Source organism: Chiloscyllium punctatum, chromosome 9 (assembly GCF_047496795.1).
Source record: "Chiloscyllium punctatum isolate Juve2018m chromosome 9, sChiPun1.3, whole genome shotgun sequence".
Taxonomy (NCBI): domain Eukaryota; kingdom Metazoa; phylum Chordata; class Chondrichthyes; order Orectolobiformes; family Hemiscylliidae; genus Chiloscyllium; species Chiloscyllium punctatum.
The window spans coordinates 23,885,491-23,904,857 of NC_092747.1; the positions used below are offsets into that span (position 1 = coordinate 23,885,491).

Here is a 19,367-nt window from a genome sequence, read left to right on the forward strand (position 1 = left end):
ATATTGTACTCCCACTGTGACCGAACCAAAATTTTGTACATAACCTCCATGCTGGTATAATCTATGCCATGACTGATAAAAGCAATTGTAAGCAGAATTGCATTCAGCATACTCTTCATCCTTATAGTCTAGCGTATTGCTTGCTCTACATTTGCAATCAAGCCAATGGACCAACTCTGGTTTAATGGGGAGTGTAAGAAAGCATACAATGAACAGCACAATGCATATCTAAACATAAACTTCCAATTTGATGAAGCTGCAACACAGAGGTATATGTAAACTAAACCACTGAAGAAGATTTAATCCAAGCATGCTCCAAAGAGTCAAATTGCAGTAGTAAAGTGAAAGTAACATCAAAGCAGCATTTGAATGAATGCATTATCAAGGGTGCATGGTTAAAACTGGAATCAGAGGAAAAGTGGTTGGTGTCATAGCTAGCACAATGGGAAGGACCAGTAGTCATTAGAGGACAGTCATTTCAGCCCCAGAGCATCACTGCAGGAGTTCCATTGGGTAGTGTCCTATGCCCAATTGTCATTGACCTTACCTTTGTCTTAAAGTGATAAAATGTAGTGTGCTGATAAATGGAGTGCTTAATTCCATTCTCAGCTCTTCAGACAATGAAGCAGTCTATACCCCATTTTAGTAAGGACTGGATAATGATCAGTTTCAGGTTAATAAGTGGCAAATAACATTTACACTTGATATGATCGTAACTAATGTTACTGCTGGACAATTCAGATCCTGGACTGAAATCATGTTTGATCATATTTTATTTTTCTTTCACTTAATGAGGTGACTGCTCACTAAAACGCAAACATACAATGCTTCAGATTTGGTTTTAATAATAAAACAGAAGTTTATTACATGAAAGTAAAGATTAAATAGAATAAACCATGCTATTTAGACATAATACAACTTGAAAGTCTTCAAAACATACAGTAAGAATACAACATTCCATCTAGTCCAACAGCAAACCATTAATGGTGCTCAAACACCAGAGGCAGAGTTTACTTCTCCATCATATCAATGAGTTTAATTTAATAGTTTCTTTCAACTTCCAGTTTTGAGAGTCTGGCAAATTCTTCCTTGAGTATTTATACAATTGAGCTTAAACTTTCTCAGTTTCAATTAACCACTTTAGCATTCTAACCAAATACATCTGGTCTGGAACTTTCAAACTAAACCCTTACACTGAGTTAACTTATTTCTAAGTCTTCTGAAATAATTTCTTGCCCCTGGAAAACTGCATTCATATATCCATCATCAACCTTGTACAACCTGAAACTAAATGTTTCTAAATTATGGGTATTTGCCTTGAGCAATAATAAAAAAAATCAATCCCTGATCCTTCTAACTGAAAACAGGCTAATGCTCTTCAATATTTATTCTGTCCACTTGTAAAAAACTCTCCCAAGGCAAATTCCCATTAGCACTCCAGAAACTCTCTCACGCATACTAATTAGTTAAACAAAAGCTCCAGAAATACCGTAATCATTAAACTCCCTCACGCACACAGACCAAAACCCACATCACTAGCTCAAAATTCAGACTCTACAATAAATTGTATTAAAATATATATAAATCACACACTGTACAAGTGTTGGACAATTACCATCTCTAATAAGATGGAATCTGGCCAAATGTCCTTACATTCAATGCAATTACCATCACTAATTCACATAACATCAACATACTGTGAGCAAAAATATAACTGGACCTGCCACATAAATACTGTCAGGTTGTAGGTTTGCTCATTGAATGGTGGGTAGCGAGCTCAGCAAGCAAACCAACAACCTGAGCTACAAACTTGCTCCAAAATCTCAAAACATAAATACTGTTTACAACAACATGGCATGGCTTGGTATTTGTGACTAGTAACTCATCTCCTGGGTCCCTCATTCTACCACTTAGAAAGCACAAGTCCCAGCATCACAGAAGTGTTAGGGTGCAGGAGTCAGTGTTTCAGCAATATCATGCCTGCACTGATTTTATTACCCAGTTCCAATCTCCTATGTTTTCCCTCAGATCCCTGCAAACCATTTCTTTCCAAATAATCATCCAATGACCTCTTGAATGCCTCAATTGAACCTGACTCCATCATACTTCCAAGCAGTGCATTCCATGCCCAAAAAACTCGCTGTGTGAAAAGCTTTTACTCAAATCATCCTTGCTTTACTTGCACATCACCTTAAATCCAAGCCCGCTCACTAATCAGGAGTGTGATATAATGCATTCTTTAGTGTAGTCCCAACAATATTCAAGAATCTCAATTCCATTCCATTCCATGTTATGAAGGTGTAGAAGTGTACATGAACACTTTTACACCTTCATAACATTCCCACTTGATAGAATCCCTATAGTGCAGAAACAGGCCATTCAGTCTACACTGACCCTCCAAAGAGCATCCCATCCAGACTCAACCTTATTCCCTATAATCCTGCATTTTCCATGATTAATCCACCCGACCTACACATCCCCAGGCACAATGGACAATTTAGCATGGCTAATACACCTAACCTGCTCATCTTTGGACTGAGGGAGGAAATCGGAGCATCAGGAGGAAACCCATGCACACAAAGAAAGAATGTGCAAACTCCACACAGACAGTTGCCTGAGGGTAGAATTTGAACCTGGTTCCCTGGCACTGTGAGGCAGCAGTGCTAACCACTGAGCTACCATGCCATCCCATCACCTTAATCGTTCACTCTCTTGATCACTAGTTCACCACTGCAGCCTTCTGTATGTCTACAACATGCATTACTTTTTCAACGGAACTTTGAAACATACAACCACTACTACCTGGAAGTACAAGAGCAGCAACAGAATGGGGACACCACCAGCTGAACATTCCCCTCAAGTTGCACCCTGTCCTACCTGAGAACTATTATGTTCCTTACTGGGTCAAAATACTGGTACAGCCTCCTTTCTAGCAATGGAGTTTGTTTCAGTACACAGACTGTAGTACTTCAAAAAGAATATGCATCACCACATGGACAATTAGAGATAGGCAAGAAAGCTTAATTTGCTGGTGATGTGAACATCCTATGAATGAATTCAAAAGAGTTATAGCAACAATATAGCTATCAGGTCCATATGCTACTGATCATTACATGTACATTCTTCTCTCCACTACTATAGCTCTGACATATAATCTTTTTTAGTAATACTAATGAATATACATTTCTAAACAAACAATTAAACTGTCTACATCTCCTAACATAATTTTCTAATCATCAATACCATAACTGTTGACTGCCCAAATTAACCCCATTAAACTGAATAGGCAAATATACTTTAAAAGCTTCCAATCAGATGTATTATACACATTTCTTTTTGGTGCTGTGGTTGCATGCAGACGGCTCAGTTTCTGACAAATTGTTTGAGGATCACTACAAGCACCTCTTTACTGAAGTCAAGTTTATGTTTAACTAAACTAGAGTATAGATTAGCTATCCTATTCATCTAAAAGGTCTATAGTGTCAATACTTCTGGGTTGAACTCAATCATTTTAAATACACCAATAAAGTCAAAGATGTACAGCACAGAAACAGACCCTTCAGTCTAACCCATCCATACCGACCAGATATCCCAACCCAATCTAGTCCCACCTGCCCGCACTCAGCCCATATCCCACCAAACCCCTCCCACTCATATACACATTCAAATGCCTCTTAAATGTTGCAATTGTGCCAACCTCCACCACTTCCTCTGGCAGCTCATTCCATACACATACCACTCTCTGCGTGAAAGGGTTGCCCCTTAGGTCTCTTTTATATCTTTCCCCCAAGCCCTCTAATTTTGGACTCCCCACCCCAAGGAAAAGACTTTGTCTACTTATCCTATCCATGCCCCTCATGATTTTATAAACCTCTATAAGGACACCCCTCAGTCTCCAATGCTCCAGCCTATTCACCCTCTCCCGATAGCTCAAATCCTCCAACCCTGGCAACATCCTTATAAATCTTTTCTGAACTCTTTCAAGTTTCACAACATCCTCCCAATAGGAAGGAGAGCAGAATTGCACACAATATTCCAACAGTGGCCTAACCAATGTCCTGTACAGCCACAACATGACCTCCCAACTCCTGTACTCAATACTCTGATCAATAAAGAAAGCATACCAAACACCTTCTTCACTATCCTATCTACCTGCGACTCCATTTTCAAGGAGCTAATAACCTGCACTCCAAGGTCTATTGTGATTAAAAAGGAAAAAAAGCCTATTTTACATATATACACGAAAATGGAAACATAATATTGATGTGATATTTTACACAGAAAATTAATGGCACAAGATATACCATTTGATCCATCACTTTTATGCTGCATGATACATTAGGTATTTTTTCTCCACAAAAGTCCAAGAAAATGTTGTAATTTTAAAGCATTTTTAACATTAAGAATCATGCCCATTTTTTCCACACATGCATTTGATTTGATGGCAAGGATAATAAATCTGCTGTACATGGAGCCTGTCTTGCAGTCAGAAAATCTCAGTGGTTGTACATCATATAGTTAGATAACAGGAGGCATACATATCCATTTTGCTTTTATTATCATACATATGCATTAATCTCTGATGAAGCTTCATACCGTTTTCAAACTGCTTTATTTTTCTGAGTATGTGTGCTGCCAGAGATCTGTCCAGTGTTTCAAGATGGAGCTGCTAGACTACAAATTTCTAAGACAGACACAACTCAAATTTCATCACCCATGGGATTTAGGACACAAACTGTGGCAAGGGACAGTTTTGCAATTGATTCTCCAATAATTTGCACTTGTCACAGAGAAAAAAAAGAAAACTATCCCTACTGGCAGTAAATTAATCTTGAATCCTATGTTATGACCTACTTTTGTCTAATATATCGTAGAGTGATAGCATTCCTATAGAGGCCATTTAGCCCATTGAGTCAGTACTGACCCTCCAAAGTGCGTCCCACAAACACTCAACTTTCCCCTCCCCACCCTATCCCTGTAACCCTACATTTCCCAAGGTTAATCCACCTAGCCTGCACATCCCTGGACACTATAGGCAATTTAACATGGCCAATCCACCCTGACCTGCCCATACGTATATAATAAAAGTGAGACTTTTCCATTAGTGTAACCATATGATTTGCCCTCTGGTCATAGTCTCTCCTACAAGAGGAAACAACCTTTCCATATCTACCCTGTTGAGTCCCCCAAGAATCTTGTATGTTTCAATAAGGTCTCCTCTTATTCTCTGAAATTCTAATGAATACAAGCGCAACCTACTCAACCTATCGTCATATGAAAGCCCCTCCCTACCCAGGACAAACCTTCACTGGACTGCCTCCAATGTTAGCATATTTTTCCTGAGGTAAGGGGATGTTCTAACAGCATTTCAGCTGTGATCTGATTGGTTGTCTAGTATAGTTTTATTAAGATCTCACTATTTTACATTCTGTTCCCTTTGAAGTAAAGGCAATGCATTTCTTCCGACTTCCCTACTACCTGCTGAATAGGGATCAAGCTTTCTTTTGTGATTCATTTACTAGGACCTCCAAACATATCTGAGCTGCAGCTTTCTACAACCTTTCTTCATTGAAATAATATTCAGATGTCCTAATTTCTTGCCCAAATGCATACCTTCACATTTTGCACATTATATTCAATCTGCTACATTTATGCACAAAACTGAACCCTGCTTATATCCCTCTGTAGACTCCTTGTGTCATCTTCACTATTTGCCTTCCCAGGGAAGACTGTGACATAGTCACTGGATTAGTAATGTAGAACTCTGGGTTAGTATGCTGTGAACATGTTTTCCAATCCCACCATGGCAAATGTTGCAATTTGAATTCAATAAAATTAGAAACAAAGAGCCAGACTAAAGGTGACTGTTGCTTGTTGTAAAAACCCATCTGGTTACTAATATCCTTTAAGGAAGGAAATCTGCCATCCTTACCCTGTATGGCTTACATGTGGCTCCAGTCCCACAGCAAAGTGGTTGACTCTTAACTGATATGGGCACTAAATACTTGTGATGCTCACATCCAGTGAGTAAACAAATGAAAAAAAAAGGACTATTTTTATGTCATCTGCAATCTTAGCATTTACCTCCATCACCCAAGTCATCAATTTGTATTGTCAATAATTGTGAACCCAGCATGATCCATGTGGCACTCCAGTAGTTACAATTCTGAAAATGACCCCTTTATCCCAACTCTCTGAATTCTATTAGTTAGCAAATCCTCTATTCATGCTAATTTACAAACCCCAATGCTATGAGCTCTTATCTTATGAAGTCACCTTTTGTACAATACCTTACTGAATGTCTTTTGGAAATCCAAGTATATTGCATCTACTAATTCCCCTTTATCTACTCTACTTGTTACCTATTCAAAGAACTTGATTCATGAGGTATGGGTGTCATTGGCTAGACCAGCACTTATTGCTCACATGTAATTTCCCAGGGGGCAGTTAAGAGTCAACCATATTATTGTGGGTCTGGAGTGTCATGTTGGCCGGACCAGGTGAGCATGATGGATTTCTTTGCCAATTAGGACATTAGTGAAGTAGGTGTCAAACATACAAATTGAAACTTTCATCTTGTATTCAAATCCATCCATGGCCATATCCTTTCCCATTTTTGTAAATCTCTCCAGTTCGACAACCTCCTGGAACTCGGAATTTCCCTAATTTTGGCCTCCAGTGGGTGTTTATTTTCCTTTGACCAATAAATGGTGGTAATGTCTTTAGTTGCTTCAAAGAGACAAAACAAAACTTGATAAAAGCATTGGATCAATTTGAGATTTAAATAAAATTCTGGGAAATCTGATTCTGACCAGCAAGTATTCCAATTGAGTCAAGGAAATCATTCCAGTCTGACTATTTCCTTACTGGGCCACTCTTTCAGATCAAAGCATCAAGGGACTTTGTATTTTCAAGAAGCAGGGTGTACACTTCAAGATCAGCCTCAAAGTCTAAGCTATTATCCGGGTCAGGATTGTGCTGTGCACTCCTGCCAAGTGACAGATGGAGTAAGAATGCCAAATCTCATTTCACATTTATCTCTTAAATGCCCACAGCAGGATGACACCTTCATCTTCTGCCTCTGACCTGTTTTCAAGTATACCTCAATAAATAAATAAAACCAAACAGTGACTTTAAGCAGGAAAAGCTTCATCCAGGTTATATTCATGCTGTTATGGAAAGCTGACCCAAATCAAAATTCATCTGTTATCTCGAGAATAAATTTACAATCTTTCCAATGGTTAAGTTATATTTGAGATATCTGTTTAGGATAAAAGTAGAAAAAAATAGGAATTGAAACAGTTGAGCTCTTAATGAATACCTAAGCTTGTGAAAAAGGCACAGATTACTTTGATCTTTACTGAACCCATAGCATCCACTGCTGAACGTACTGGGCTGGTCTCCCAAAGGTAGGTACAATAGATGGGAACATAATAGAGCTTTAAAGGACAGGCAGCAACTTTAGCTTAGTGACCACCTGAGCTACATCTGCAATGTTACACAACTGTGGAAGACGCTAAAGAATGATGCAAATCAACTAAGCTTTTACAGCCTTTTGCTGTCAGTGATAGGTCATTTTCCAATTAGCATCTATCCAACTGCTCGAAGTCAAAATGTGTCACATGGGATAAAATGATAGATGCTAGAATTTACATCCAATCATCTTGGCTGTTGCGAAAAATGCACAAATAAGTCACAGCACTTCTCAGGTTAGCAAATTAGTAATCCTATGTATTTTAATTAGTTTATTTTTTTAATATAACTATAAACAACAGGTTCTCATATTACAAAACAGAGCTGGAGTGTATACATGCTACAAGACAAAATTCTGCACTTACTGCATCTTTTTCAGGGTTGCAAACCTTCACCCACAAGATATGGTCTAACAGCCAGTCAATGGGTTTCTCCTTGTGGAACATCAGGATGAACTCCACAATAAGATTCAAATCAGGAGACTGAAACATTTTACCTTGTGAGATAAATGATTAACAATTAACAAATGCAACTGTTGCAAAATTATTTGATAATAACATTGACTCAACATAAAATAATGCTCAAATCATATCTGACAATTCAATAAAGCTGGAATCTCAATTCTTTTTTGTAGCTAAAATGCATGTTGTGACATTGCTACATAATCCTAAATATTCATTTTCACATGCTGCAACTCTGTGATCACACCCATTGTAGTGTGCACAATTTACCAGACTACAACCAGCAACATTAAACCCACAGTAATAAGAGGTCAACAAACACAAGAAAATGTCTCCAATTACGTTGAAAATCCTTGTGTTTAAAAATAAAAATCAACCTTTTAGACTTCCAGCAGCTTCAGCAACTCAATTTTCTAATTTGCTTTTCGGCATCAGGTCAAAATTAGAAAATGGCAAGTGTCAAAAGTGCTACTTAAAAGAGAAAGAGGTAACCAAGGAAATTTGAGGCACTCTTCCTTGTCTGGGAATGGGCAAATTTGAAGAATTTGCAAGAACACTTTTACTGGCTTATCAAGAAAGAACTACATCAATTTAATGGAAATGTATGGATTTTCACATGGTACTTGATAAGGTGCCACTTTTGCAATATTTGCAAAGGTTAAAGCATGGGCTATAAAAGGGAAATTAGATTCACAAATCAAAAGACTGTGGAAAGTAGTTAGCAGGAAGATATGGACTTAAATGATGTGGTTAGTGATTTTACCCAAGGATTGGTGCCAGAGCAAGAAATGAACTGGACACTGGCACAAGAAGAATATTAAAGTTCAGTGACACCAAATTAATGGCCTAAAAACCAATCTATTTGATCTCCAGAAGACTCTTGACAAGGTGCCTTACAGAAGGTTGCTAAATAGGATTAGAACCCATTGTCTGAAGGGCAATGTACTGGAACGGATAGAGGATTGGCTGACTCACAGAAGGCAGAGAGTGGCAATAAAGGGATCTTTTTCAGGACGGCAGCCAGTAGAGTTCTGCTGGTGTCAGTGTTGGAACCATCACTATTCACAATATACATTAAGGATCTGGTCGAATGAACTAACAGCACTGTTGCTAACTGTGCAGATGACACAAAGATAGGTAGCATTGCGGAAGTGGGGAGACTGCAGAAGAACTTAGGCCAATGGAATGGGCAAAGAAGTGGCAGATGGAATACAGTGTGGGAAAGTGTGAGGTCATGCGCTTTAATAGGAAGAATAGAGGCATGGACTCTTTTCTAAATGGGGAAAGGCTTCAGAAATCTGAAGCAGAAAGGGACTTAGAAGTCCCGATTCAGGGTTCTCTCGGACTTAACTGTAGGTTCATTTCACAGTTAGGAGATCAAACACAATGTTAGCATTCATTCAAAAAGGCTACAATACAAGGGCAGAGATGTACTGCTCAGGCTGTATTAGAGTCTGGTTAAACCACGTTGGGCCTTGTATCTAAGGAACAACGTGCTCGGATGGGGTCCAAAGAAGATCTACAAGAGTAATCCCGAGAATGAAGGGCTAGTCATATGAACAGCAGTTGAGGACCCTGAGACTGTTCTCCATGCAGTTTAGAAGGATGAGGGGGGGATCTGATTGAAACTTACTGAATATGGAGAGGTCTGGATAGAGTGGACATGGAGACAATATTTCCACTAGCAGGAGAGACTAGGACCAGAAGGTATGGCCTCAGAGAGAACGCACGGCTTTTAAAACTGAGTTAAGGAGGAACTTCTTCAGCCAGAGGGTGATGAATCTGTGGAATCCATTGCAGCAGAAGACTGTAGACATTAAGTCATTGAGGGCACTTAAGACAGAGATGGATAGGGTTCTTGATTAGTAAAGAGATCAAGAGTTACAGAAAAAAGGCAGGAGAATGGGATTGAGAAACATTTCAGCTACAATCGCATGGCTGAGCAGACTCAATGGGCTGAATGGCCTAATTCTAATGCTATATTTTATGGCCTTATGAGGAAGAACATAGTCAGATATTGCAGGAAGATAGACAAGAATATTAGCAGACAGATGACTGAAATAATTCAATACTGGATAATATAAAGAGGAACATTTTGTTGGAAACATTGAACAATGAAACAAGAAACGACATTGGAAAAGTTTACAAAATATTGACTAGGACTCCAGGCTTTGAAAAGCAACATAGTGTTGGATTTGTACAAGGCATTCTTAATTTCAGAAAAATCAAGGAAATTCTGCAGAAATTCAGCAGTTCTGGCAACATCTGTGCAGAGAGGAAAGAGTTATCATTTCTTTCAGAAATCCACAGAATTCTGCTTTTATTATTGGCATTGCATCTCTATTCTGCAGTTCATTGTAGCACTACCAATTGCTGAAAATCAAAATTCAGTGAGGGGATGTCTGGTCAGGATCTGCAGGGTTGGGAATATTGGGTTGGATCCTGGAAGAGGTCAAGGACTCTGGGGGATGCATTGTTGGCAATGTGTGATGAGAGTCTGTGGGTCTGCTAAATAGTTACTCAGGAATCAGACTATGTATTTAATTGTCTAAGATTTCCTGAACAATTATGTCACTTAATTTTGTCAGAACCTTCTGAAGTCACAGATTTAGGTGGAGACTTTCAAAGGGGTCCCAGCAGAAAATTCAATTTCCTGAGCAAATGCTTTGGGAGTCTGCTCTGACAGGGATTCCTAGCGTCCCCATATGTAATTCCTGTCTACAGTAGCCTGTCTCCCTATTGGAAAATCTGTGCCACGCTTGCTAGAAGCTCTGATGATTGGAATAATTTAGATTTTGCCTTTAACTGGTCTCTGTAGGTTTCCGTACAAGTGATCACATGCTTCTCAACCACAGCTGGAATAATTTGGACACTTCATTATAGGGAGCTTAACAGACTGAATTTAAAACAGATTTTATTTTTTTCCAATTCTTAATAGCATCCCTCTGACACTTTCCTCAAAGGACCATTACTATGTGTGAATCTACCAGCAGAGTTTATTTTGCTATATTAGTGGAGGGGAGAAAGGCAATTAGAGGGATAACAGGCTGGAGTTTTCTATTATTTTGGCTGTTTTTCTTTGAGTGAGATTCATGGCGGGTGGTCTGCGATGACCTGTGGAGACTTCCCGAACACACTCAGCTCATTATTTAGGGAAGCAGGCTCTTTGGTGGATACTTCAATCTTGCAGCAGGAGAAATGGAAGTGCTCTCCACTGCTGGGACTTTGCAAAGTCCATACTGCTGCCACCCAGTACTTAAAGCCCAGCGGTGCACCGATTCAGATGCTGCAAACAAGGAACTGCCCTTCACACCTTGGTCTTGAAACATTATCCTGAAGGAAACGGTCCAGAAAGGGAAGTTAGCTCCTTGGTTCACTGACACAGGCCTGGAGGTACTAGTGGACGGGGTGATGGAGAGGAGGACAGTGCTGGATCCTGTTGACCAGCAAAGGAGATCCTGTGCTACCTGCCCCAGCCAGCCTACAGAGAGGTAGTAGCCCAGGTCAGTGCAGTCTCTCAGGTGAAATGCAATGCACAGCAGTGTAGGGAGAAGATGAATGATCTTACGAACTCTGCAAGGGGAAATGCCACCATTCTTCTCTCTGCTAGCTCACACTCACAGGGTCACCACCCTCTCTCACTCTGTTACTGCACACTCATCTCACCAAGATTCATGGACTACACCTCCCATAATTGCATGCAGCATGTCCGCGCAACAGTTCTCACACACCTCACTGACCTAACCCTTCCAGCCCTGAGCAATGCCCACTTAGTCACCACCACTCCTGCATCTGTATCACCACTAATGCCCTTCCAGCTGCTGTCTTTATACTAAGTCCCTCTGTTTGTCTCACTGCAGCAAAAAAGTCGGCTCACCCCAGACCACGTTTCGACAGCACCCCGACTGACCTACGTCTAATTGCTGGAATGGTTGGATTTTCCCACAGGACTGACTGTTGCCAAGCCACTGGACTGGAATAGGATGAAGTCCTTGACTGACTGTGTCCCCTGACTGAACAGTCACTCCTGACTTTACTGAGGACTAGCCCATTTTGATTTTCACGCAGGGTCATTGTTTGAAGAATCTGCTGCTGACACATGTTGTAGGTGTGACATTGACATAACATGATACTGTACTGCAAAATGGCCACCCCCGAACTGTCCAGTGCTCTGAACTGTGACAAGCTATCAAAAAAAGCAACACAAGCCACAGACACCACCACCCTCGAGGTAAGGTAAAAGGTGAAATTGAAAGCTATAAGAAGCACCCTGTGTATGCACTGTTGTGTATCCTGTGTGAGATGTTGTATGACAATTCACAATGGTTCCATTAAGCCAGCTTTTATTCCAGGTTTTTTTCTGAATATTTTGCATGTTTGAGATTGCTAGCCGAATGCGTTGATCAAAGATCCACAGATATTTGAGCTGTATCACTATTTCATGGTAATCTGGACACACTGCCATTTTCTGAATCTGCTCTCATTGAACTCATGAACTTAACAACTCGTGCAAATGAGTTCATCTTTAATGACACCCAATATGCCTAAAACAGATGGTGTTGCCATGGGAGCCCTCTGGGCTAAGCACTTGCAAACATTTTCATAGGTTTCCACAAGAAATGTGGTTTTGATGAGATTGTCCCTAACCATATTTCTGATACATAGATGCTACTTTTGATATACCTGAAACTACAGCTGCATGTAAGAACTTCCTTCCATATCTTAATGACCTCCAACCCTTGCTCAAACTCACCTTTCAAATGCAACTGTCTAAGGAGTTCCTTAGTATTGAGAAATCTGAGAATGGGATTATCTACTATTGTCCTCCAAAACCAGCTGTATCTGGTCAATGAACGTATGTGATTCCAAAAATCCAGTGTTTTATTGGTCATAATGTCAATCTTGTAAATAAAGCCTGAGCCAAATTCTTACCCCAGAAGCCTGATGCTGAAAAAGGCCACATCAATTTGATTTTGTGGGGCAATGGCCACTTCAGTCAGATCATTGCTTGCTGTTTGTCACATGGAATGGGCCACAGATAATCTTGAAAGGTTCCATTATCTCAAAAGTTGCACACTATTACTATGCAGTAGCAACACAAATGATATTTTGCCAAAGGCAAAAGGACATTCTTCTTCAGACACTAATGAGTAATATGCAATATACATTTCAGTGGCAGAGTGTGCAACAAATCTGTATTGTATCTTTGCACCCTGCTTCCAGTAAAGATTCTATCCCATTCTCCCAGTTCCTCAGTCTCCATTACATTTATTACAATGATACCAACTTCGACAAGGGAGCCTCAAAAATGGCCACCTTCTTCCTCAACCAAGGATTCCCCAGCACTGTAGTTTACAGGGCCCTCAGATGGGTCCAACCCATCTCCCATACTTCAGCCCTCACCCCCTCACTTCCTTCCTGCAACAGTGATAGGGTTCCCCTTGTCCTTACCAACCATCCCACCAGCATCCATACCCAGAGGATCATTAACTGCCATTGCCGCTACCTCCTCCAGTGAGATGCCACCACCAGACACATCTTTCCCTCCCCTCCCTTGTCAGCATTCTGCAGGGACCATTCTCTCCGAGACACCCTGGTCTACTCCTTCACTCTCAGCAATTCCACCCCCCCCACCCCCACCCACCACCACCTTCCCCAGCTCCACTGCAACCACAGAAAGTGTAACACCTTTGGTGTGGCACGGTGGCTTAGCGGTTAACACTGCTGCATCACAGCACCATGGTCCCAGGTTTGATTCCAGCCTTGGGCAACTGTCTGTGTGGAGTTTGCACATTCTCCCCATGTCTGCGTGTGTTTCTTCCGGGTGCTCTGGTTTCCTCCCACAGTCCAAAGATGTGCAGGTTAGGTGAATTGGCCGTGCTAAATTGCCCGTAGTGCTAGGTGCATTAGTCAGAGGGGAATGGGACTGGGTGGGTTACTCTTTGGAGGGTGGGTGTGGACTGATTGGGCCGAAGGGCCTGTTTCCACACTGTAGGAAATCTAATCTAATCATCTAAACCTGTCCATTTAGTTCCTCCCTTGTCAGTATCCAAGGGCCCAAACACATCTTCCAGCTAAAACAGGTCTTTACTTGGATGTCAGTCAATCAAGTCTACTGCATTCACTGCTTACAATGTGGTCTCCTTTCCATTGGGGAACTGAAGTATAGACTGGGTGGCTACCTCACAGAACACTTCGGTTCTTTCTGCAAACAAAAACTTTGACCTTCCAGTCACCTGCCACTTCAACAAACCACTGTATTCCCTAGCCAGCATCTCTCTCTCTCTCAGGCTTGCTGCAGTGCTCCAGGTAAGGTCAGCACAAGCTGGAAGAACAGCACCTCATTTTCTGCCAAGGGACCTTGCAGTCTTCTAGACACAATATTGAGTTCAATAACTTCAGGGCTTGATCTTCTCCCATGTCCTTACCCCTATCTCCACAATGATGCCTTCGTATCACGTGATTTGCTATTACACACCACCCATTGTTAGCCATTAACAGACCCATTTACAGCTATTCACCTTCCTAGCCAGATCGTTATCCATTCCTTTGTTTGTCCAACAGCTCTTCTTCTTCCCCAACTGCTCTATCCCCAACTGCCATTTACTCCTTACCCCCTCCCCACACCCTATCTGCTGCACATAAACCGACATTTCCCGAGCCATCATCAGTTGCTTGACCCAAAACGTTACCTCTGATTCCTCTCCACAGATGCTGCCAGACCTGTTGAGCTTTTCCAGCAATTTCTATTTTTGTTACTGTGAAGCAGATTTGGAAAGCAACAAGTCAGTACCAGAATGAAGTAGACTGGGAGAAGCGTGCAGCAAGTCAAGCTCACTGTGAAACAGACTGGGATAATGGACCTGCACGGGAATGACAGTGTCAAAAAGGCAGTTTCATCCAGTCAGAACTGGAAGGTGATACCACAGGAAAACAAGTAGTTGATTGCTGGGTGATTGCTCAATAACTCTCTTGGTTGCTTATAATTTGAATTCAATAAAGGGTAGCTGAAATTAAGAATCTGCTGAAGACCATGAAATCATTAATGATTGTCAGAAAATCCCATCTAGCTCACTAATGTCCTTCAGGGAAGGAAATCTGGTCCGGCCTACATGTGACTCCAGATCCACAGCAATGTGGTTGACTCTCAACTGCCCTCTGAAGTGACCTAGCAAACCATTCAGCTGTATCAACCACTCTGAAGTCCCAACAAAGAAATGAAACCAAACTTACTACCTGGCATTAACCTGTGCACCAGAAAAGACAATAGCAGAAACACCACTGTCGACCCTGCAAAGTCCTATTCACAAACATCGGAGGCTGAGTATCAAAATTGGGAGAGCTCTCTCGCAGTCTAATCAACCAGCAATCTGATATAGTCATACTCACAGAATTATACCTGACACACCATGTCCCAGACACCACCATCATCATCCCTGGAAATGTCCTGTACCACTGGAAGACAGACCTGGCAGAGGTGACAGTATGGTGGCATACAGCCGGGAGGGTGTTTTCCTGGGAATTTTCAACATTGACTCTGGATACTATGAAACCCCATAGTTTCATGTGAAACATGGGCAAGGAAACCTCCTGCAGGTTTATCAGGTACCGTCACACTTGGCTGATGAATCAGTACTTCTCCATGTTACACAACACTAGGAGAAAGTCCTGAGGGAGGCAAGGGTGCAAAATGTACTCTGAGTGTGGAATTTCAATGTCCACCATCAAGAGTCGCTGGTCAAGCCCTAAAGGACATAAAGGAGATGGAGTTCAATGCAGATAAATGTGAGGTGATTCACTTTGGGAAGAATACAGGAAGGTTTCATACATATCAACACCAGAGTCCCTCAGTGTTTCACATTTTTGGTATCTCTCCACTCAAATAATAGACTGGATTTGATTCTTCCTGTATTAAACTTCATCATCTGCCAAACTTTTGGCCACTCACTCAATCTATCTATATCCCCTTGCAAATTTTTTTATGTGCTCATCATCTATTTTTGTTGTGTCAGCTGGTTCTACAAATCAGTAAAATCGGTAGCAAATAATTAAAGCCTAGGACTGACCCCTGTGACATTCCACGAGCTAATTCTTTCCAACTTGAAAAAGAACCATTAATCCTGACTCACTGTCTTCTGTGCGTTAACCAATTCTTAAACCACATTAATACATCCGCCCATTACTGCGAGCTCCTATCATGTGCATTAGGAATTAATGTAGTATATGGACGCTCATTGAATTCCTTCTGAAAAATCAAAATGCACCATATCGACCTGTCTTTGATACACCAGCTAGGCAAAGTCTTTTCCCTGGGGTCGGGGAGTCCAGAACTAGAGGGCATAGGTTTAGGGCGAGAGGGGAAAGATATAAAAGAGACCTAAGGGGCAACTTTTTCACGCAGAGGATGGTACATGTATGGAATGAGCTGCCAGAGGAAGTGGTGGAGGCTGGTACAATTGCAACATTTAAGAGGCATTTGAATGGGTATATGAATAGGGAGGGTTTGGAGGTATATGGGCCGGGTGCTGGCAGGTGGGACTAGATTGGGTTGGGATAGCTGGTCGGCATGGACGGGTTGGACCGAAGGGTCTGTTTCCATGCTGTACATTTCCATGACTCTAGACTCAAAAATCTCCAGAAAACAACATTTCCTTTGCACAAAATTATATTGACTCTGTTTGATTATATTCCTTTCTGAATGTCCTGCTATTTCTTCCTGAACAATGGATCCCAGAGCATTCTTCTAACAACAGATGTATATGAACTGCCTGAGCCTCAGGCAAATCAGTCATGATTTCACAGAATGGTAGGACGGGCTTGACGAAGGACAGAACGCCCCTGGTGCTCACCTTCCACCCTACCAACTTTCGCATAAACCAAATCATCCGCCGACATTTCTGCCACCTCCAAAAAGACCCCACCACCAGGGATATATTTCCCTCCCCACTCCTTTCCACCTTCCGCAAAGACCGTTCCCTCCGTGACTACCTGGTCAGGTCCACACCCCCCTACAATCCACCCTCCATTCTGGCACCTTCCCCTGCCACCGCAGGAACTGTAAAACCTGCGTCCATACCTCCTCCCTCACCTCTATCCAAGGCCCTAAAGGAGCCTTCCACATCCATCAAAGTTTTACCTACACATCCACTAATATCATTTATTGTATCCGTTGCTCCCGATGTGGTCTCCTCTACATTGGGGAGACTGAGCGCCTCCTAGCAGAACACTTTAGGGAACATCTCCGGGACACCCGCACCAATCAACCACACCGCCAGTGGCCCAACATTTCAACTCCCCCTCCCACTCTGCCGAGGATATGGAGGTCCTGGGCCTCCTTCATCGCCGCTCCCTCACCACCAGACGCCTGGAGGAAGAACGCCTCATCTTCCGCCTCGGAACACTTCAACCCCAGGGCATCAATGTGGACTTCAACAGTTTCCTCATTTCCCCTTCCCCCATCTCACCCTAATTCCAAACTTCCAGCTCAGCACTGTCCCCATGACTTGTCCGGACTTGTCCTACCTGCCTATCTCCTTTTCCACCTATCCACTCCACCCTCTCCTCCCTGACCTATCAACTTCATCCCCTCCCCCACTCACCTATTTTACTCTATGCTAGTTTCTCCCCACTCCCACCCCCCTCTAGCTTATCTCTCCACACTTCAGGCTCACTGCCTTTATTCCTGATGAAGGCCTTTTGCCCGAAACGTCGATTTCGCTGCTCCTTGGATGCTACCTGAACTGCTGTGCTCTTCCAGCACCACTAATCCAGAATCTGGTTTCCAGCATCTGCAGTCATTGTTTTTACCACCTTGATGAACTCAATGGCTTACTTCTGCTCCTATTTATTCTGTTCTTCAGTGTCATGTCTGGTACATTTCAATGACTGGTGAATCATATAAAACAGCACATCACTTCAGCAGTTCATAATAGGCAGAGTACAAATGGTACTCAATGTGCTTGTGCTTGTAAAATTCCGAACACAGAGGCTAATCTTAGACGTACTTTTGTAATTGTTCCATACTTGATGAACAACCCCAAGTATGCTCAGAATTACTAACAAGCTAACCAGTTTAAGATTTCCAATCAGGTTTGTAATGTGGCTCACTTACACTTGCTAGAAGCTCCGTACGTAGGGTCTGACCTCTGAAGGGAAAAGGAAAATATGCAGGCATTGTGCCTTTTTTTGGATTAAACAAAATTATAAGGGACAATAGCTCTCTGGTGTATTTTCCATGGCAACATCTAGAACGATAGACCAGTCAGAGTTGAACTGCAATCTGATCAGCACTCTTTTCTCATGCAGAATAAATAGCTACTAAATTTGAAATTTGGTGTTTTTGCATGTCCTGAAGAAAAGCAGAAAGCTACAATAGAATGTCATTTTTATTCAGTAACACTCAAGCTCTCCACTACCAGGTGACGAATTAAACTCGGAGGCCCCACATTCTGTAAAACGTTTCAGCTGTGATGAAGACCAGCTACACCACTTAAAAAATCATGCAGACCTAATGGCAGCAGCTTTACATTTCTCTCCCGTGTTTAAGTTTCACAATTTAAATCCTTCTGTTTTGAAGAAGAGTCACTGAGTGAAAAATGTTAACTCTTACTTCACACAGAGGGTGGTGGGTGTTTGGAACGCGTTGCCAGCAGAGGTGGTAGAGGCAGGCACGGTAGTTTCACTTAGGATGTGTCTGGATAAATGCACGAGTAGGTGGGGAGTAGAGAGATACAGATGCTTAGGAACTGACCGACAGGTTTAGACAATACATTTGGATTGGCTCAGGCTTGGAGGGCCGAAGGACCTGTTCCTGGGCTGTAAATTTTCTTTGTTCTTATTTCTCTCCACAGATGCTGCCAGATTTGCTGAGTTTTTCCAGCCATTTCAGTTTTATTTCTGATTTCCAGCATCCACAGTGCTTTCAGTTTGTCACAATTGATAAGATTTCAGTACCAAGTCTCTTGCTGCACTGAAGGTGATACAAGACTGCACGTTTGAAATTTCTGTGGGTCACTGCACATGTTGTTGTCTGAATTATTCAGTGGTGGTGGTGAATGACAATAGTCTTACTGCTATTCTCAATGTAAAATCCAGTTAAGTCAACTAATGGGCAAGACATCTCAAAGCAGTGCTGCTCATGGCACCATGCTGTACAATCATTACTCTCCGAGATATTAGTGATCCATCTCCAGATTTAAAAGGTACAAAAAGTGAGAAAAACAAAATGCTGTCTTAATACAATCTCAACGCAGTCGTGTAGCTATAATACATAGCCACATGAATTTGACCCTGGAAAGACTATGGAAAACTAAATAAGTGTCCACAATCAGGAGTCACATGACACCAGATTATGGTCCAACAGGTTTATTTGAAAATACAAGCTTTCGGAGCGCTGCTCAACTCCTAGATGATACATCATTTTTTTGTTTAAAT

At 41.7% G+C, this 19,367-nt stretch overlaps 1 protein-coding gene across 1 annotated transcript in view; it reads right to left on the reverse strand.

The window, feature by feature from the left end:
* mgat4a (alpha-1,3-mannosyl-glycoprotein 4-beta-N-acetylglucosaminyltransferase A) overlaps positions 1 to 19,367 on the reverse strand; it is a 269,718-nt gene that overhangs the window by 40,534 nt on the left and 209,817 nt on the right. The window contains exon 9 of the mRNA XM_072577031.1: positions 7,839 to 7,969. Within this exon, the coding sequence (XP_072433132.1) occupies positions 7,839 to 7,969 (131 nt within the window). The remainder of the gene's footprint in view (positions 1 to 7,838; positions 7,970 to 19,367) is intronic.